The sequence below is a fragment of the Oryctolagus cuniculus genome, chromosome 2, assembly GCF_051225735.1.
Source record: "Oryctolagus cuniculus isolate XC-2025 breed Fujian yellow rabbit chromosome 2, ASM5122573v1, whole genome shotgun sequence".
Classification (NCBI taxonomy): Eukaryota; Metazoa; Chordata; class Mammalia; order Lagomorpha; family Leporidae; genus Oryctolagus; species Oryctolagus cuniculus.
In genome coordinates, this window is record NC_142868.1 from 40,441,034 (window position 1) to 40,463,572 (window position 22,539).

Genomic DNA, 22,539 nt, shown 5'->3' on the forward strand with positions numbered 1-22,539 from the left:
CTGCTACCAATCTTTTTTTTTTTTAATTTAATTTTAATTAGTTTTTAACAGACTCAATGTGGTTACTAAATACAGTTCTAAGAACATAATGGTATTCCCTTCCTGCTTCCTTCCCTCCCTCCCCCTCTCTTTTTAATGGACAATTACACTTGTATTTGTAGAGTATTTTAAAGAGACAACAACTGAAGTGCTAAGATAATCGCTGCCATTCCTTCCTGGTTTCTTGATCCATTTATTGATCCCAAACCTTTAAGTCTCTTGCTGCTTGGAGAAATAGGTAGAAAGAAAAGTACAGGATATTGTCCTTAGTGTGACACATTGCACCAGGTAAGGAACCAAGTTCTCAAGTACATATCCAATTCTGAACTCAAACCAATTCCTGAAACAAGTAAAAATGAAATAAAGAGAAATTGTTAAACAGTTCCACCACTGATGTCAGTCTTCAGGACAATAGACATTTCCATCAACATGTGCTTTATAATCATATAATCATTTTAGACCAATAGATCAGTTGTCGTTCACTAGAATGATCAAGATAACAGAAATGGATAACCTTTATGAGTCAAACAGAGCAGTATTCATTCAAAAAATATTTGAAAATTTAAAAATGCCCTCAGTTTTTCAGCTTGCCCTTTTTTGTCGTTTATCCAACATTCTTCTCCAAAACAAAACTATAGATGATCAAGAGGTATATTTTTGCAAACATAGATCTCTATATCATTCTTTTTATGATCTTCCCCGTAATGTCATTACTTTAATTTCAAACTTAAAATTTAATTGCCAATGAGATCAGGCACAACCAGACATTCTTTACAGAATTAGAAAAAAAACTTCCTAAACTTCATATTGAATCACAAGGATGGTAAAAGCCATCCTGGATGAAAAAGAAAAAAAATAGAGTTGAAGGCACCACAAAATCTGACTTCACAGTATACTACAAAGCTATAGTAATTGAAACAGCATTGTACTGACATAAAAACCTACACATAGATCAATGGAACTGAATAGAGAGCACAGAAATTAATCTGTGTACATACAGCCAACTGATTTTTGACAGAAGGGCCTACATTATACATTGGAGTGAGGATAATCTCTTCAATAAGTGATGTTGGCAAAATTGGATTTATAATTGTAAAAGAATAAAATTAGATTATTACCTATCACATGTGCAGAAATAAAATTCAAGATGGATCAAACACCTAAATTTAAGACCCGAGACTATGAGGATAAAAATTAGGGGAAACACTCCAAGATGTAGTTATAGAAGATAACTTTTTGGATAAGACCCCCCAAAGCATGAACTTCAGAATCAAAACTAAGCAAATGGGGTTATGTCAAACTTAGAGGCTTCTGATTATAGACTGAAGAAACATTCAACAAAATGGGAAAAAAAATATTTGCAAGCTACCTACACAACAAAGGATTATATCCAGAATATATCAGCAAGACAAAAAACTCAACAACAGTATCAAGAAAACAACCCATCCAGTTAAGAAGTGGGTGCAAGGCCTCCATAGGCAATTCTCAAAAGAAGAAATACGAATAGCCAAAAAATATATGAAAACATTCTCAACATCACTAGCCATCATAGAAATGCAAATCAAATCCAAAATAAGGTATAGACTCCCCACCATCAGAATAGCTATTCTCTAAAAGACAGAGAATAAAAAATGAAGATGTGGAGCAAACAGAACACTTAAACTTCCTTGGTGGGAACGTGAACTAATGCAGCCACTGAAGAAAATGGTGTGGAGATTTCATAAAAAACTAGACATAGACTTTTTTTTTTTTTTTGACAGAGTGGACAGTGAGAGAAAGAGACAGAGAGAAAGGTCTTCCTTTGCTGTTGGTTCACCCTCCAATGGCTGCCGCAGCTGGCGCGCTGTGGCTGACGCACTGCATTGATCCAAAGCCAGGAGCGAGGTACTTCCTCCTGGTCTCCCATGTGGGTGCAGGGTCCAAGCACTTGGGCCATCATCCACTGCACTCCTGGGCCACAGCAGAGAGCTGGCCTGGAAGAGGGGCAACCGGGACAGAATCCGGCGCCCCAACCAGGACCAGAAACCCATGTGCCGGCACCACAGGCAGAGGATTAGCCTATTGAGCCGTGGCACCGGCCAAGAAATAGACTTTCACATGGTCCATCAATCCCACTTTTGTGTGTATAACCAAAAGACATGAACATGTTGTATCAAGGTTATACCCACAGCCGGCGCCACGGCTCACTAGGCTAATCCTCCGCCTTGCAGCACAAGCACACCAGGTTCTAGTCCCGATCGGGGCGCCGGATTCTGTTCCGGGTACCCCTCTTCCAGGCCAGCTCTCTGCTGTGGCCAGGGAGTGCAGTGGAGGATGGCCCAGGTGCTTGGGCCCTGCACCCCATGGGAGACCAGGAGAAGCACCTGGCTCCTGCCATCGGATCAGTGTGGTGCGCCGGCCGCGGCAGCCATTGGAGAGTGAACCAACGGCAAAGGAAGACCTTTCTCTCTGTCTCTCTCTCTCACTGTCCACTCTGCCTGTCAAAAAAAAAATTAGAAAAAAAAAGTTATATCCACAACTACCATGTTCATAGCAGCCCTGTTCACAGTTGCCAAAATATGGAATCAACCAAGGTGTTCATCATCAGATGAATGGATAAAGAAAATGTGAGATATATATGTATATATATATATATAATTCAATAATAAAAAAGTGAAATACTACCATTTGCATCAAAATGGATGTAATCGAATATCCCATTGAGTATAATTAACAAGAAACAGACAAATACCATATGTTCTCTTTAAATATGTGGGAACCAAAATTGAAAATGAAGATGATCAAAAAACAAGAAAAAAAGAAATGCTTGTGTGTATCAGTATTGCTGCAAATATATTTTTTTGAAACTGTTTACATTTTTCTCAAATCAATGATTAAAAATGTTCTGTAGTTTTAATGATTTGTTATTATTTAAAATTTACTGTATATAGATGAAATGACCATCTTTCCATTTCATTATTATTTATAAAACTTGCCTCTAGGCCAGCGTGTGACTCAATAGGCTAATCCTCCACCTGTAGCGCTGGCACACCAGGTTCTAGTCCCGATCGGGGCGCCGGATTCTGTCCCGGTTGCTCCTCTTCCAGTCCAGCTCTCTGCTGTGGCCCGGGAGGGCAGTAGAGGATGGCCCAAGTGCTTGGGCCCTGCACCCACATGGGACACCAGGAGGAAGCACCTGGCTCCTGGCCTCGGATCAGCACAGCAACGGCCATAGCGGCCACTTGGGGGGTGAACCAATCAAAAAAGGAAGACTTTTCTCTCTGTCTCTCTCTCTCACTGTCTAACTCTGCCTGTCACCAAAAAAAAAAAAAAAAATTAATATTTTTGTGGTTCATAATTTTTCTATTCTAGCCAAATATTTAGAATTAGTTTGTATAATTTCTTTTTTTACTTGCATACCTTTCATACACACAACTTTAGGAACATAGTAATCCTTGCCACCACACCTACACTCCTAACTCCTCTTCCTCTTCCCTCACCTGTTCCCAGTTTGGTTTTTTTTTTTTTTTTACTAAGATCTATTTTCATTTAACTTTATACACAGAAGATTAGCTCTATTCTAGGTAAGAATTTCAGCACTTTGTATGAGTGGGACAAAAAAAGAAAAACAAAAACAACCAAAAATAAAAACCTTAAAAATAAACAAGAACAAAAGTTATTCCTCAGCAGGCCAGACAAGAGTTATTCAAAGTATCTTGATGGTAATATCGCTTTTTCCTTTCTGTCTTTTTGGGAAACTTAATTATCTTTAAAGAGGAACCCAAGAATGATACATCTTTTGTGAGCACTTAGACGTAACTGTAATTTGTGTGACATAAGAATATCCTCCACTGAATACACTAAAATGAAGTAATTCTTTGAGAAAAAGTCTCATAATACAGCTCTTTGAGGACAGAGGTCTTGGCATCAGTGATCAGTGAAGGCTCTTGATAAAAGCTGCCACAGCTATGAAAGCCTTTTGGATCCAGAAACTCCTTTAATTTTTTGACAAGGCCATAGGCAAAGTGGAAGTTCTCTCCTCCCTTCAGAGGAAAGTCCCTCCTTCTTTCCACTGGGGTCTCACCCACAGAGGTCCTTCATGTAGAACATTTTTTGCCACAGTATCTTGGCTTTCCATGCCAGCAGTACTCCTCTGGGCTTTTCAGCCAAACCACAAGGCCTTAAGGATTGATTCTGAGGTCAGAGTGTTACTTAAGGCAATTGTCATTCTATGAGACTGCTGTATGGACTGCTTCCCATGTTGAGGCATTCATTCCTTTTTAATTCTATTATTATTACCAAACACTTATCCTATCTATATGATTGCTTTAACACTTGATTCTATCCATATGATCTCTTAACACTTAGAATACTCTTTTTACTACCCAGCTTAAGGGGATTTGGAGTCCCATGGCAAGTTTTTAAGCTGTAGCCTTAGAAGTAAGTCATAGGAATGTATGCAGAAATATACTTCTTTACAGTTACACACTTCATGCATTTCACAATTATAACTTTAGGGTCATGGTGATTCTTCCCTCTGTTCCCGCCCCACCCCCAAACTCCTGCTCCCCTTCCTCTTCCCTCTCTTAATCTCTTATTTTTAACTACAATCTATTTTCAATTAACTTTATACACATATGGTTAACTCTATGTTAAGTAAATAATTCAATGACAGTATAAAAAAGTTTAAGTAAAATAAGATAAAATAAATGGGGGCTGGCACCGTGGCTCACTTGGTTAATCCTCAGCCTGCAGCATGGCATCCCATATGGGTGCCGGGTTCTAGTCCCGGTTGCTGCTCTTCTGGTCCAGCTCTCTACTGTGGCTCGGGAGGGCAATGGAGGATGGCCCAGGTGCTTGGGTGCCTGCACCTGCATGGGAGACCACAAGGGGCACCTGGCTCTGGATCGATGCAGTGTGCCAGCCGTGGTGGCCATTTGGGGGATGAACCAATGGAAGGAAGACCTCTCTCTCTGTCTCTCTCTCACTGTAACTCTGCCTGTCAAATAAAAAAATCTTAAAAAAATATAAAATAAATGAAAAGGAAAGAGGAAAAAATACAAAAAACTGTTCCTCAACAGTCAAAGCATGGACTGCTCAATTTCTCTTTTTTAAAGATTTATTTATTTACTTGAAAGTCAGAGTTACACAGAGAGAGAAGGAGAGGCAGAAGGAGAGAGATCTTCCATCCTCTGGTTCACTCCCCAGTTGGCCGCAACGGCTGGAAATGCGCTGATCTGAAGCTAGGAGCCAGGAAATTCTTCCAGGTCTCCCATGGGGGTGCAGGGGCCCAAGGACTTGGACCATTTTCTACTGCTTTCCCAGGCCATTATAGAGAGCTGAGTTGGAAGTGTAGCAGCTGGGACTTGAACCGGCACTCATATGTGATGCTGGCACTGCAGGCGACGGCTTTACCTGCTATGCCATAGCGCTGACCCCTGTCCCTTTGTTTTTTACATTTTACATGTTGTTCTCTTTGTTTAGTGGAGCATTAAGCCACTTATTGTTAACTAAAAATATATTTGAAGGTCTCTGCTCTGGATTAGTGGGTTAAGCTGCCACCTGAAGTGCAGGCATCTCAAGTGGGGATAGTTTCCAATCCCTGCTGCTCCACTTCTAATCCAGCTCTCTGCTAATGTTCCTGGGGAAGCAGCAGAAAATGGCCCAAGTGTTTGGGCCCCTGCAGCCACATAGGAGACGCAGATGAACCTTCTGGCTCCTGGCTTTAGCCTGGCCTAGCCCTGGCCATTGTGGCCATGTAGGGAGTGAACCAGAAGATGGAAGACTTCTCTTCTGCCTTTGCCTCTGCCTCTCCCTCTCTGTAACTCTGCACTCCAAATAAATAAATACATAAATAAATAGGATGTTTAAATAAAATGTTTGAAATAAAGGAAGAATGAAAGTAAGGAAGAGGGGGAGAAGGATGGAGGAAAAGAATATCACTAAATTTTTAGAATTGTACCTGTGAATTACACTAACTCTGTTCTCTTTGTGCTATTAGTGCATTAACATGAAAATATCAGATAAATAAAGGGCCAGAATTTTAAAGTAGAAAAATTAATTCCAAGTATTTATTCTCTATTGGTGGAAATGTTTATGCATAAATTCAAGTATTACTCTACTACTTTTAACTTACCAGTCATCCTATAGTTGAAGATACAAATTTCAGCATACTCAAATATAATCTCTTAGTGAACATCAGGGTAGTATGTCCCTGATACATAGATGCATACATATGACATATGCTTTCAAGTTCTTAACAAATGTCCTTAGGTAATGATGACAGTAATTTTTTTTTTTTTGCCTCCTTTATTTCACAGGATTACACACTTACAATGTATTTCCAGCAGTCTTGGAAAGACAAAAGGCTTTCTTATTCTGGAATCCCATTAAACCTCACCCTAGACAACAGAGTAGCTGACCAACTCTGGGTACCAGATACCTACTTCCTGAATGACAAGAAATCATTTGTGCATGGGGTCACAGTGAAAAATCGAATGATTCGACTACATCCTGATGGAACAGTTCTCTATGGACTCCGGTAAGTTATTTTTACTATTGTTTTGTTTCTACTTTTGTAAGCAGAAAGAAGAGAGAGAAGCAAGTAGAATATATAGATGCTCTCACATGTAAAAGTAACTCATATTAAAGACCAGCAAATCAGTTTTGGAAATATTTGAGCTCAAAAGCAGCAACATTGTCCATCAAATATAAATGAATATTTGCCCTGGCCTTCAAATAATAAGCATAGTAATAAGAAAATGAGTCTTTGCTGTAAAGATTTCACATCTAGCTTGTTCTAAATGTTGTATCTTTTAAGTCAGTTGTCTAACTCTGTAGGTCTAAATTAACTGAAGTACCTTGACTGTGTTGCGTGTAGTTATTTAAATATGAAAGGGAACTGTGAAACACTTATTTGAAGAAATAAGATATTTTGTGGTGACTTTAAAAAGATTTATAGTGTTTTTATTACTTTACATTTTTATGTTTTAACATTTTTATGTAGGTCTTTGAACAATATTGAATTAATTTGTGTCTTTTGGGAGAGTTAGGAGTTGTTGATGTTCTGTTTTTTCACATGGTTATCCAGTTACTTGAGCATTATTTGTTGAAAAGAGGTTTTGTTTCTCCATTGGATTGTGTTACTGCCTTTGACAATGTAAGTTGAAGGGGGGGAGACAGGAGTTTCTAGCTGTTGTGTTCCATTATTTTATTTGTCCATCCTTAGGAAATGTTACTCTATTTTAATTACTAACCCATTATGATAAGAGCTACTGAGTAGTTACTAGTAGAGCTACTAAGATAAGCCTTCTAACTATGTACTTATTTTTCAATATTAGTTTAGATAGCCTAGATCTCTCTGCATCTCCCAATAGCTTTTAGAATCAACTTGTCAATTTCTACCCAAAAACCTGAGATTATAATTGTGATACATTGAGTCTATACTTCAGTTAGCAAAACATTGACATTTTAAAATTATCAAGTCTTCTACTCCATGAACATATATATCTTGCTTTGATTATCTTTAATTTATAGTGGTCATCCTTTGTATAGCAGGTTTTTTTTAAATTTTGTTTTGCTATGTATAAGAGGTTAAAAAAAGGCATTATACACGTACAGAAGTCTATTTTTGTCCTTTGTATAGTTAAGGGCTTGTTAAAAATTTTAGACTATGTTTCAAAATTAGCTTCCAGCTACACCAAAAAAATATCTAAACTGTAACCTGTTACGATAGAATTTTTAGAATGGTGGTTCTCTCTTCTTTGGTTTGATCTTTTGTGACTCCTTTGTAAAGCAGATGAAAGCTCTGTGTCTAAAAACTCAAATCTGTTCTAAATTTTCTTACTATTTCAGAGGCTCATAAGTCCCCAAAGTCTTTCTGTATACCATGAACACCAAGTTAAACTCTGATTACAGATTAAAATCCTATAATTAATGTTTGTAAAGTCACCAGTACTAAAAAACAACATGCTAGTAAAAAATATATCTGTGATAAAACTTCTAATCCTTAAACCAGTCATTGCTTAGTTTATGATTATGTTTGGTCTTCATTTGCACTGGAAAATAGCATCAATTCATCTTGGCAAAATGGTCTTTGATTTTTTTTCCCCCCACTATTTCAGTGCTCCAAAGGTTTTCAACTCCAGTTGAAAAATGTGAGATAAAAATCTCTCAGAAAAATGATGAACAGGTACTTGAATCTATGATAATTGCTACAGACAAAATCCACTAATTCAAGATCAGAGACTGATCTTTAGTGATGATTAATATACAATGGAAATCACTTGTAATTTTTATGTAAGCTATGCCATTTCTGTCAGATATACTAATTGTATAAGAAATGGGGTAAGCTACCCTTCTAAAGTATCCTGGAGGAATAATTCCATGAGATAACTAAATAAAAACGCAAGCTACTCATTAGTCAAGAACATATAAAAAGCCATTTCATTGGGAAAAAAGATAACTAGATTTTTTTTCAAGTAAGAATGTGGTCCACAATCTTAGTTTATAAAGTCTGACTTCAGATTTTCCCAATTCACTGGCATTCTTTATCAATAGAATGATATAAAGGAAGCAAAAGCTGAGAACCACAAAGTTGAACACTCCCCATTTTACAGATGGGAAGCTTGAAGGAGAAAAAGGTGAGAGGATCATATCTTAGTGGATGATAAGGTAATGGCAGGGCTGGGACTAAAATACAAGTATCCTGATTCCCGTGCTTGTACTTTTCCCACTTCACTAACTTTCAAATGCATATAAAAGTCAATACCTCCTTCCAAATTGTGCAACCTTGCTTTCTAACTTTGATGCTATCCCAGGTTTTTGTAGCTTGTAGCCTGCAGACAATGACCTTCCAAAGAGAAACACAAACCATTCATCTTTTTTCTGGGCTCTGATCTTTTTATGGAACCAGCTTTTTCCCTGAAAGCCCCACACCAGCCCTCATATCTTCTCTTCCTCCTCCTCTGCCTTGCTCACTACCTCTTCCCTCACAGGTTTGCTTTGCTTTTCCTCAGAGGTTATAAATATCCTAGAGACACTAGCAGAGAAGGTATGACGTCTGAATCAGAGGCTGAGGATGGGCTGAAACTCCATAACTTTCTGACTGCTTGTCCTTGAACAAATTATGTAAGTTTCCTGAGCCTCAGCGTTATCAGCTGCAGGAAGCGGTCAATACTTCCTAAGTCATTTTTGTTAAGATATTACAAACTATTTAATATGACAATATGTTTTAATTCCTAAATTATATATATATATGTAAAGTAATTGGAATAGTCTTATTTGGTGCTAGAAAAAGGCATACTGAAGAAAACTTTCTTTTTTAACTCCAAGGGATATCAATGATTATAACAGAAATACAGTTGTCCAATTAAGAAGACATGCACTGAATGTCTAGTATGTACCATATGCTCATTATTTTGGCCCTGAGAACACTTCCCCAGAAGTCTGGTTGAAAGCTGTATGCTTGCAGATTGAGAAGCACCTAAGACTGCAAGTTGAGTGACTTGTGGCCTGTCTAGCTGTGTCCTACAATAGTCATTTCATTTCCCCTGGCTTTATACCCTCCAACCTAAAAAGAAATATATTGGACAAAATTATCCCTAGAATCTGATTTAAGGATAAGTTCCATACCGTTTTGATCCTACAGATTAAGATGTGTTTAATTCTTCTGATGTAATACTTCCTGGTCTTAGAAATGAAAATATGTACTTTTATTCTTTGTAAGAGTCTTTTAAAAATACCTGTCATTTTTGGTGTCCTAAGCACATATACTAGGGAATTCCTATTATTTAACATATGTGTTGGTGTATTTATAGCTAGACAACACTTATTTTAGACATAGTAATCAGAAAAATAAAACTTCTTTCCTTACTCCTTTCCATAAATCCTACTAATAGTCATTATGAGTGAGGCCGTATATTAGTGAATTGAATTTAGAAATGATAGGATCAATGAGGTTTTCTGAACACACCTGAAAGCCCCTTTGGTCAGGTATTTCATGATTATAAGGCCACATCATTAAACTAAATCAAATTTTTGCTATATTCAAATTCATTATGATGTACTATAACTTTATATGAAACCAAAAGAATACATTACATTTTTTTCTACTTTTTGTTAACTATGTTAAATCAGATTTTATACTCAGGGGATGGTACATAGTTCTGTAAGCACTAAAGTAGAAGACTGGCCTCTGGTAGGAGACTGTTACTTCTGGAAGAACCAGGCTGATGGGTAACAGCTACCCAGCATATAGCAGAGGCTTCAATCCTTGTATCTCTTGCTCTCAGGCACTCCTGCTGTGAAAAAATGCATCACACCTGGAAATAATCTTGTAGCCATGATTGTTTCTTCCATTTAGGTAGGACTCTAAATAAAAAGATTTCTGGGGTGGGCATTGTACAGGGAACTAAGCCATCACTTGGGACACCTGCATTCTCTATCAGAGTGTTTCTTTCAAGTCCTGGCTGCTCTGTTTCCAATCCAGCTCCAAGCTGGTGTGCCTGGGAGGCAGCAGATGGCTTAAGTACCAAGATGGCATTCCGAGCTCCTAGCTTTAGCCTTGCCCAGCCCTGGCTGTTGTTGCCTTTTGGGGAATGAACCAATGGATTGATGATCTCTCTCTCTCTCTTTCTCTTTCTCCTCCTGTCTTTTAAATAAATAATCTGAACAAATAAATAAATAAAGGATTTAGGTGATACTGTATTAGGAGGACACAGTTTAGTCCATGTCTCTTGAATCCTCAGCTCTTTTTTAAAAAAAAAGATTTTAGCTGACTTACCTCAAACGGTAGAGTTAGAAACATACCAGGGGATTCTAATTCAATCCCATCAAGGTGGCATGTACCAATGCCATCTCACTAGTCCCGGTGATCAATTTCTGTTCACAATTGATCATAATGATAGGACTAAGAACCAAAGGTATCACATAAACAAGAATAGTGTCTGCAAATACTAGCTGATAGAATAAAAAAGGGAGAGAATGAACCAACATGGGAAGTGAGATACACAGCAGACCCATAGAATGGCAGATGTCCTAAACAGCACTCTGGCCTCAGAATCAGCGATTAAGGCATGCAGATCCAGCTGAAAAGCCCATGAGAGTATTTCAGGCATGGAAAGCCAAAACACTCTGGGGTGGGGAAAAAAAAAAAAGAAAAAAAAAAAAAAAAAAAACCTAAATGAAAGATCTCCACGAGTGAGATCCCAGTGGAAAGAATGGGTCATCAAAGAAGGAGGTACATTTCTCTGAAGGGAGGAGAAAACTTCCACTTTGACCATGGCCTTGTCTAAAAATTATCAGAGTCAGTGAACTCAGGGGGCTTCCATAGCCTTGGCAGCTCATGACAAGAGCCTAGGGTGATTACTGAGGCCATAAACAAGAGTGTCAATTTGTTAAGTAAACAACAGGAGTCACTGTGCACTTACTCCTCATGTAGGATCTCTGTCGTTAGTGTGCTGTACATTGAGATTTAATGCTATAACTAGTACTCAAACAGTATTTTTCACTTTATGTTTCTATGTGGGAGCAAACTGTTGAAATCTTTACTTAATGTATGCTAAACTGATCTTCTGTGTATAAAGAGAATCAAAAATGAATCTTGATGTGAATGGAAGGGGAAAGGGAGTAGGAAAGGGGAGGGTTGCGGGTGGGAGGGACATTATGGGGGGGAAGCCATTGTAATCCATAAGCTGTACTTTGGAAATTTATATTCATTAAATAAAAGTTTAAAAAAAGAAAAAAAGGTTTTATTATTTATTTTATTTGATAGTAAGAGTTACAGACAGAGGGAGAGACAGAAAGGTCTTCCTTCCGTTGGTTTGCTCCCCAAATGGCTGCGACGGCCAGAGCTGCCTCTTCATATTGCTGACTGTTTCGTTAGCAGTTCAGAAGTTTCTCAATTTGATGTATCCCATTTTTCTTTTTTTTTTCTTTTTTTTCCATTTGTCAATTTTGGTTTCAATTGCCTGTGCCTCTGGGATCTTTTCCAAGAAGTCTTTTTCCTATGCCAATGTCTTACAGAGTTTCCCCAATATTCTCTAGTTATTTGATGGTGTTGGGTAGTAGATATAGGTTTTTTCATCCATTGAGTGGATTCATCCATTTGAGTGGATTTTGTATAAGATGTAATGTGTGGGTCTAGTTTCATACTTCTGCATGTGGAGATCCAATTTCCCCAGTACTATTTGTTAAAGAGACTGTCCTTGCTCCAAGGATTGATTTTAGCTCCTTTGTCAAAATTGATTGTAGATGCATAGATTGATTTCTGAAGTTTCTGTTCTGTCCATTGGTCTACAAGTCTGTTTTTGTGCCAATACCAGACTGTTTTGATTATAACTGCCCTGTAGTTTGTCTTGAAATCAGGTATTGTGATGCCTCCCGCTTTGTGTTTGTTGTATAAGATTGCTTTAGCTATTTGGGGTCTCCTGTGTTTCCATATGAATTTTAGCATATTTTTTTTTCTAGATCTGCAAAGAATGCCATTGGTATTTTAATTGGGATCACATTGAATCTGTAAATTGCTTTTATTAGATCTCTTACATTTTACCTTTCTGTGTCTCAGAGTTATTTTCCTGTGTGATATGTGTTTGTTGTAATTGTGAATTATATTTCCTTAGCCTTTGTGTCTCCTTTCTCAAACCAAAAGATGTCCAGTAAAATGTTTGTAAAAATGAAATAAAGCATGCAGGATATAACCTGACTCACAATAGTTGTCAGCTGCAACATTTCTATATCTAAATGATGGCTATTAACCAAAGAGTAATTATCACTATTAATGGCCAGATGTATTCAGCCTCCTATCCAAACATCATCCAGCTGGTTGCACACACTGATTCTCTCCGATGCCTGGCCTTGGGGATGCTCAGAGACTGTGTTTGTGTTTCCCTGAAAATGTAAGTCATGGAACAGCTCTATTTGGGCAAGATATTTAGTGAAGCATTTAACCTCTTGAAAACTGCACTTCGTTTGGTCTTCCCCTTTTAACTCCTGCCATTGCTTTCTTTTTAAAAGGCCATAAGACTCCTTCTTCCATTTCCTGCTGGAGAGGCCAGATCCAAGTGAATTTGAGGGATTGTCAGAATGGGTAGTAAAATGGGTTGGAAACATCTTTTAGCCCAATACCGATTCACGTTTAAAATTAGAGGTTAATTATACAATGTTTATATAGGCTGATATAATGCAAACATACATCTGTGATGTACATACTACATCATTTTAAGTAACATCAACAACAATTGTATCTTGGAATTTAACCAGTACTCATGCATATAAGTAGCTATAATTTTATACCACAATTTGTGTATACCTTTTCTGAAGTATTTGGTGCCAGAAATGTTTTGGATTTAAAATTCTTTTGGATTTATGGGTATTTGCATATACATAATGAAATATCTCATGGATCAGACCTGTCTAAATATGAAATTCATTTATATTTCATTTACAACTTATATATGCATAGAATAAATATAACTTTACATAATATTTCTAGTGTGTTTGGTTTTGACTGACAACCTGTCACATGAGGTTCGACATATAATTTTTCCCGTTGTATCATCATGTTTGTGTGCAGCAATGTTCATATTTTGGATGATTTTGAATTCTCAGATTAGAGATGGCTGATTCGTATGGATGAGGTATTATGCTTAATGCTCTGCCCATACTGTCAGACTTAAACTTTACTGTGACATCATGAGCCATACACTGCTATTGAGCTAATTCCACAGATGCCAACACTGGGATATCTAAAGAAACTTCTCTTGTCATATATGTACTTACTGTTTAAAAGTAGACTTAAATAGGTACATATGCTATTTGGCTGTTACATTGTTCAAATCTCTTTTACTCCATTGATTCCCCTTTTATTTTTTGAAGAAACATTTTTGTACCTACATTCCCTTGTAAATGCATTCGTTTATCTTCTGTATTGAAAAGTGATCATATTTATTTTTCAAAATTTGTATTTAGCTATTTTATTTAGTTGAAAGGTAGAACGACAGAAAAGAAGAGATAGAGATCTTCCATCTGCTGATTCACTCTGCAAATGCGCACAACAACCAATCCAGTCTAACAATCTAATCCAATCTAAGGCATTTCCCAAAGGTTCACCTCTAAAGCACCATCAGTGGGTTAAGTTTCCTTTTCCCTTAGAGCCATCGACAGAAGACTTTAGGGTTCACATCTTTAACATATGAGCCTTTGGGGGACACCCAAATACCCAGACCATAAGAATGTCATTCTTTCATCTCAAAATCTGTGCATTTAGCTCCTCACTGTCCTGTGTAAATACCTCTTTGCCTGGAGATCATTTCCAGGAAGACAGCTCTCTATGTGTGATGATTTCATTGCTCTCCATTACAGAAGTGAAAACAATAGTAGAAGACACACAACACAAATGGGAATGGCTCTGACAGGTCTGCCGGCTTTTTAAAATGTACACAACTTTGTTGCATTGTCTTTTACATACTAATGAGTCCAAATTCCAAAGCACAGCCTCTCGGCTTCATTTTTTAAGAGAGAGTTTAGAGTTAACCAGAAACCTGCAGACTGTTGCAGACTTTGAGAACTCCCCTGCTGTATTTGCTTTACTGGCTTGACGCTGGATTGATTTTTTGATGTTCTTGACAGTGCCTGACCATGACTTGTGTGAGAGAATAAAATCAATATCTATAATTATTGAATATAAAAGAAAATAGAGTTTCCCACTATTCCTTGGAGGATCATCTCATCTTTCCTTGGTCTTCATGATAAAGCAAAGTAAAAATAGAGGCAATTATCTTGATAATACAGATCCAAAAAAATAAATAAATAAAAGAATCACATACTCCTATTGATTTTTAAAGCAGCGTGAGGGTCCTAAATGTTTCATACTAGCTCTCCATATTGATTGTAAACTTTCAAAAAAATTGTTTCTCTCTCCCAGAGACATAGAGGCAGTTATGATTACATTCAAGAGTTCTGGGCAGATCACACAGAGCTTCCTGTGAGATGTGCTGGGTACAGTTGATTGCAGAGAATAAATATGTGGGTTGAAGTTGTGTTTGCAGAAAAGGGCTGGCTGATATTGACAAAGACATCCTGTTAAAAGAAGGAAACTTGGTACTTCAAATGGAAGAGAGACAAAACAGACCATGCATACAGAATAGGTAACTCAGTTTATTAGAAAGAAGGCCTCAAAACTCTCTCTACAATTCTTACTAAAGGACAGTGTTGGTATTCCTCTCACAGTTCAGTTGATTATATTTTAGAGTTTCATCAGTGGTAGAGAGAAAGCTATTTCAAATGTTCTCCAGTGAAAGGGCTGCTATTTTTGACTCTTAAAATTTTAACTTTTACTTTTAATGTTCTTATTCATTTATGTGGAAAAAATATGTGATTAATGATGTTTATGAGCAGCTCCTTTTTGAAATATTTATTGCATTACAACTAATTGAAATATTAACTTAAATACTTAGGCAATTGAAAGACAGTTATTGTAGCTATTGGTTGACCATGTGATATGTGAATGTATCATTAAGAATAACCTCCTTTAGGTACCTTTCTCTGAAGGGAGGAGAGAACTTCCACTCTGACTACAACCTTGTCTAAATATGATCAGAGTCGGTGAACTCAAAAGGCTTCCGTAGCCTTGGCAACTCATGACAAGAGCCTAGGGTGATTACTGAGGCCATAAACAAGAGTGTCAATTTGTTAAGTCAACAACAGGAGTCACTGTGCACTTACTCCTCATGTAGGATCTCTGTCGTTAGTGTGCTGTACATTGAGATTTAATGCTATAACTAGTACTCAAACAGTATTTTTCACTTTGGGTTTCTATGTGGGTGCAAACTGTTGAAATCTTTACTTAATGTATGCTAAACTGATCTTCTGTGTATAAAGAGAATTGAAAATGAATCTTGATGTGAATGGAAGGGGAGAGGGAGCGGGAAAGGGGAGGGTTGCAGGTGGGATGGAAGTTTTGGGGGGGAAGCCATTGTAATCCATAAGCTGTACTTTGGAAATTTATATTCATTAAATAAAAGTTAAAAAAAAATAACCTCCTTTAGCTAAATAAATGTAGAAGATTAAATGAAAAGAGTGATCAAAAATGTCTTAAAAACAACTGCATCTCCTCAAATTCTGAACTTTGAATGTCTTGTTTAAGGATCCCAACCATGAATTATGAAAACAAAAGAGGAAAATTTAAGAAAGAGGAAGGAAAGGGGATGAGGTGGAGAGAGGAAGGATGAATGGAAAAATGAAAGGAGGAAAAGAAAAGGGAAGGAAAAACCAAATATTTCTGATATATAAATTTTGCATTCTATATTATTTCAGACAGCAGCCACTTCCTAGGAAGATGAATTAGGTTTTCATATTCACTTAGGAACATTTTGAAGTAATTTTCTCCAAGACCCTCAATTTATTCCATTAAACTATCATTTCCAAGTTCAGTATTTTAGTATCAGTTCCATTACTTTTACCACAACTGCATATCATCTAAAAATATTGACTCTTTTTTTACTTATGTATGTACTTCTATGAATGCATACACATATGTATGTATATATACATACACATATGTATTTTAAAATTTTTATTGAATCTCATGTGGAAAACATTTATTTCATAATGGATATTAAAATTCACCTGCTACAGATTTTATTACAATTTAGACTTGCTTATTTATATTCCATTTGCAATGATATTTTCTCACAAAATTAAAATAATCATATTGCCTATCTTAAGGATATTGTTAAAGTTGAACAAATGAGCAGTCAGTTATTTCACCTTGGTAACAAATGCACATTTTATACAGTAATCAACATAAAATAAAGCCCTAGATTTTCGTATCTAATATACAGAATACAAAAATATGTCAAGTATAAGTGAAATCAGCATTTTGAAATTTCACTATTGTTTATATTGTCCTTGCCTGTACTCTTGAGGAACAATGATTTTTCTACTAAAAACAAAACAAAACAAAACAAAAACAAACTTTGTCATGTATCAAATTAAGGTGAGGCTCATTTAAAACAATGCTACACCTCCCAGATTTTGAATTGGTCATCCTAGATGCTCCCATTTGACTGTATTCAATGTCTAATTTTATAGTATCAAGGGAAAGCCATAGAGTGTATCTGAAGCCTAAAATTCCTCTGTGGTTTGTATTTCAAGTTAAATAGCTAAGCCTTGTTTGTCATCTCTTGTTTGTAAGTATCAGGACATTATAACGTGCAGACAAGGAGGCATCACATTTTCTATCAGTGGAACATGCTGCCTGTGGATTGCACAGCACTCCATCACCATTATGGAAGCAGTAATTTACTTTAGACTAAAACAGAAATGTCACAGAGGATTTCTGGAAATATATGTGCCATTAAAACTACAATAAATATTATTTAATGCTAGCTTTTAGAAAAATGCTGACTTATTTTTGCATGTCAACCTAAGTAATCTGATTGAATAATATGTGCTTAAAATAAACAAAGTATTACTTTGCATCTAAAAGAGGTCATGGAACAATGAGTACCATGTTTCCTAGAATGAATGCCTCATCTATCTGAATGGTCCAAATCACAAAACACATTTTTTAAAGAAAAAAAATGTTTTCTAAACTTCTCTACTTTTTCTCTTCTGCTTAGAAACAGTGAGTACTATTTTTCCAAGCAGATCACGTATTGTCATTTCCAGGACAAAGAAAGTTATATTAAAGGAGAAGCTCCATGCCTATTAGATTAGAGGTTGCTTCTCTATATTTCCTAGGAAAATTTTAGGTTTATCTTAACTAAGTCTTTTTTCTTCTTTTCAATAAAGATAGAGATGGAGCTGTATAAACAGTATAGGACAGTATAAACCCATAATGAAACAACAAAGTAGAGCAGCCTGTCCCCTTTTATTCTAATTGCAAATTATGAGGAGACAGTTCATCAACAAAAATTAATGGAAATGTTACTTTAATTTTGATTAAATTTTCAAACTATTAGCCTTACTTTTTCCTTCTTCTTTTTTTTTTTTTTTTTTTTGGATCTTTGATCAAATATAAGTTGGCTGATTTCTGGTGTTTCTATTCTGTTCAATTGGTCTATCCATTTGTTTCTGTACCAGTACCATGTTGTTTTGATTACAACTGCCCTGTAGTATGTCTTGAAATCTGGTATTGTGATGCATCAGTCTTTTTGTTGTTGTTGTACAAGATTGCTTTAGCTATTCGAGGTCTCCTGTGTCTCATTAGTCTTACTTTTTCAAATCCACATGAATTTGCTTAAAGCAGACTCATTTGTTCTTCTGAAATATCAAAAGATGACTGGAGACATAATTTTTGTTGTTCTTGAGTCTTTTAACAACTTCAGCAATTTTTAATAAGTTTAAAAATTTAGGTTATTTTACATCAAAAATTAAAGTGGACTTTTAAGAATTAAGGAGTGCCATACATGCTGATATGACCATGTACATGTTATTTAAAAATTTCTACCTTCTCAACTAAAGACTGGACAATGCTAGCACAAAGAAATTTCATCTTTTCAAGTTAAAGGATATCTTACTCTCCTGAACAATAGGCACAGGGCCTCCAAGATATTCTGTGTTTCGTGAAAGTACTCAAGACATGAAAACCAAGGCTTAAAGATACCAAAATAGGAAAGAAATATGATAGATCAAATCGAGAATTAACTAAATTCTCTCAAATGCAACATTATATCTAAAAATCACAGACAAAAGAAATTACAAAACTCAAAGTTATAAAATTAATTTAAAAAGCATGTCTTCTGCATTTGCTCAGGAGTGCCTTGGGCCAAAAGAATGTTTGCAAAGACCTTGCTCATATTTCAGTACTTCCACCTTTTTTTACCGTCTCTAATGCCGCTTTTCTCTTCTTGTTCAATTCCATCCTGCAGTCCCTTAGCAGATTTGTTTTCCTAAAGCACCATCACATCACACCACTTTCCTGCTGGATTCTAGGGATCCACCACATTAAGTATGTTCAAATATTCCTCTCCTGACATGGCACTTCTCAATTACACTTACCCTTATCACACAGTCTCATTCAAGATTTTGCCTACTGGTGAAGCCTCACACCACAACTGCCAGTTAACTTTCATTTTCTTTAGATTCCATATAAGGCCTTACTGCAAGGCCTCTATTCAGTTTTTCCCTTTCTCTTTAACTTAGTAACAAAACACTTTCCCTTTATTTTTAACTATATGTTACACATATTTAACTCAGAGATTGCCTCTTAAAATCTTTACTACTTTAACCCCTGTAGTGTATATATTTGGAGCCTCTTTCAGTATAGCACTTACAGAGTCCAAATAGCTATTGTTTTACATGCATTAATTTCATCTCTCCTAAAATAGTGTTACCTTTTTGAGACTGTAATGTGTTTGTTATGTTTCCTTACCCTACAGTGCATATCACAATTAACCCATACTACATAAATGGCAAGTGGCTTTTTATTTGTTTTTAAACCTCCATCTTACTCTTAACCATATCCCCCTGATGATTTTGACTTTTGTGTGGTCAGTTCACTAAATTATAAGAGGAAAGCTATCTCTGTATATGAAAATATAACCTTATGTGAAAATGAAACTATTCATATGAAAGTGGTTCATTCTAATGCTTAAAGTCATTGTGCTCTTAAAACCATATGTATGAAATACATGAAATGTGTTCCCTTTTTTTTTTTTTTTTTGACAGGCAGAGTGGACAGTGAGAGAGAGAGACAGAGAGAAAGGTCTTCCTTTTCCGTTGGTTCACCCCCTAATGGCCGCTGCAGCCGGCGCACCGCGCTGATCCAAAGCCAGGAGCCAGGTACTTCTCCTGGTGTCCCATGCGGGTGCAGGGACCAAGCACCTGGGCCATCCTCCACTGCACTCCCGGGCCACAGCAGAGAGCTGGCCTGGAAGAGGGGCAACCGGGACAGAATCTGGCGCCCTGACGGGGACTAGAACCCGGGGTGCCGGCGCCACAGGTGGTGGAGGATTAGCCTATTGAGCCGTGGCACCGGCCAATTTGTACCCTTTTTATAAATAAAAATGTAAAAATTCTGCTATAGTCTATGGATAGGAGAGTTTCTTCCCATATGACCATAAGATAACTGTGAAGAAGATAGAGTAATCAAGGTTTCTAAGGGTTTTGACCTGAGAAACCAAAAGAACAGATTTGGAGAAAACTGTAGGCAAAATACTTCTGAGGAGAAGCTGCTGAGCCCTGTTTGGTGATATCCCCTGTGAAAGGCCTGTAGACATACAAGTGCAGAGGCTGGGTGGAAATTAGGCATAAAACCTTGAGGTCTGGTAGGAAGCTATAGAAGGCATTCATTACTATGTACAAGGTCTTTAAATTTAGGTGACTATGTTATCTCACTATAGAGAGGGAGCATGGACAGAAAAGAGATGAGGTTCAATGTTAGAAATAGTCCTCCAACATTCACAGTTAGGAAGAAGAGACATAAATAGCTAAGGGTACTATGCAACAGTAATTGAAAGGTGGAGGGGAGCCAGAAGAGTGTAATTTTCAGAAGCCAAGTAAAGACAGTGTTTTGAGTAAATGGAAGTAATTATTTGTGTCATCGTGTTAAAAGGTCAAATCACTTGAAAATGGATCATAATTGATCATTGTATTTAATAACAGAGGGATTTTTAGTGACTTTGACTAGACCAATTTGAGTGTAATGGTGGAATAAACAATTTAATTGGAGTAGATCAGGAAAGAAAAAGGAGAGTGGAATTGTAAACAACTTATCCATATCCTGGTGAGAGGGATCTAACTGAGAAGGAAGATTGGCTAATTCTTAGGAGATACTGGGAGAATGCCTTTAAGTAGGCAAGAAGACATCAGATCTCTTGCAAAGGTGGAGTCCTGACCTTAACTTGAAGCATGGAGTGTTCCTTCATTGTAATAGAAGAGAGGGCAAAGTCTTCACTCAACCTCTAATAGATAGTTCAATGAAGTGGTGACATTTAATCAGCACAATGACTTCTTGACACAGACAGTCCTACCTTTTCCTTTTAAATGGGTAAACTGAGGTACAAGTTAAGTAATTTGCTAAAGATCCAGAATTTGAAAGTGTCTGAGTCAGAATTCAAAACCAAGAAACTGACCTCATGACCTAAATGCTCAACCACTGTTCTAATAGAAATGCAGGTGCAGTACAAGGTCAGTTTTCATCTAAGCTGTTTCCTCAGTCTTTGATAACACATTGGAAAACATTAACAATCCAGAGGTCCTGGGGCTGGTGCTGTGGCACAGCAGGTTAAGCTGGTCTCTACAGTGCTGCCAACTTAGTTGCTCCACTTCCAATCTAGCTCCCTGCTAATGTACCTGAGAAAGCAATGGAATATAGTCCAGGTTCTTGGGCCCCTGCACCCATATGGGAGATCTGTATGAAACTCCCGGTTTCTGGCTTCAGCCTGGCCCAGCCCTGGCCATCGCAGCATTTGCTGAATGAACCAGTGGAGAGAAGCTTCCTCTCTTCTATTTTTCTCTGACTGTCCCTCTCCCACTGTAACTCTTGCAAATAAATAAATAAATAAATATTTTTTTAAAAATCCAGGCATCTTGAGAAGGACACAACTGGGATGGAAAAGGACTTGCAAATCTGTTCCTAAACAACAAAAATAATATAGCTCTGGAAGTTACAGGTCTTAGGCCTTTTTATGTGTAAAACCAAAAATTAGATGCCAGTATGGTTGTTTATACTTCAATATCCGTGAGAAAGAACTCCAGTTTTAAATAACATTTGTGTAAAGCAGAGGACAAATGTAGAAATAACCAGGGAAAGTAATAGCCGAGGTGATAGAAATGTATGATATCTCACCTGAAATATTTAGAGGTCTAGCACCTCAAGGAAAGCTTAGATTTACTATGCACTGCTCCCAGCCCAAGATTAATGACCAATGTGGAGAAATTCCAAGGAATATCCCCGTTCCATTTTCTTACCTTAGTAAGCCTAATGTGGAAAAGGTTCACTATTAACATTTTGCTGCAGAACCTTTGTAAAATGAAATTAGTGTATTGTTAGTGTCTCTCCAGGGGTAGACAAGCTACTAAAAATGCAGGAACGTAGGCTTTATAGGCAGATGAACCAGCTCTGCCATTTGTGGTGGAATGGCTTAAGGCCAGTTCCTCAACCTCTGTGAACCTCAGTTTACTTACTTGAAAAGTGTCTAGAATGACATCCATCTTTCTAGTTCTTGACAGTACCATTATCTATGAAATACAAACAGTGTTCTTAGCTTTCTTTTCTTTGAGTGTCTTACCTATAAAAATGTTTTAGCATAGCTTGGGTGAGTAAAAATGCATCTAAAATGTTGCAAAACAGATTATGAATATAAGTGTGAGGTTGTAACTCCATGTTACTGTAGAGCTAAGGGAAAGATTCATAACAATTAAAATCATGAAGGTTGGAGGTAGATAGTCTTTTAATGTAACCATCTAACTCTCCAATATATCAGCTGTATGACCTTGGACACATCATCCTGTCTATGGCGGATTTTTCAATAGGAGCATAATAGTAACCAATGAGGCACACTTGTTAAGATCATT

General features: G+C 37.0%; 1 protein-coding gene across 1 annotated transcript in view; it reads left to right on the forward strand.

Moving 5' to 3' along the window:
* The window catches only part of GABRB1 (gamma-aminobutyric acid type A receptor subunit beta1), a 462,527-nt gene that overhangs the window by 172,463 nt on the left and 267,525 nt on the right, over window positions 1-22,539 (forward strand). The window contains exon 4 of the mRNA XM_051842511.3: window positions 6,339-6,559. Coding sequence (XP_051698471.1) covers window positions 6,339-6,559 — 221 coding nt within the window. The remainder of the gene's footprint in view (window positions 1-6,338; window positions 6,560-22,539) is intronic.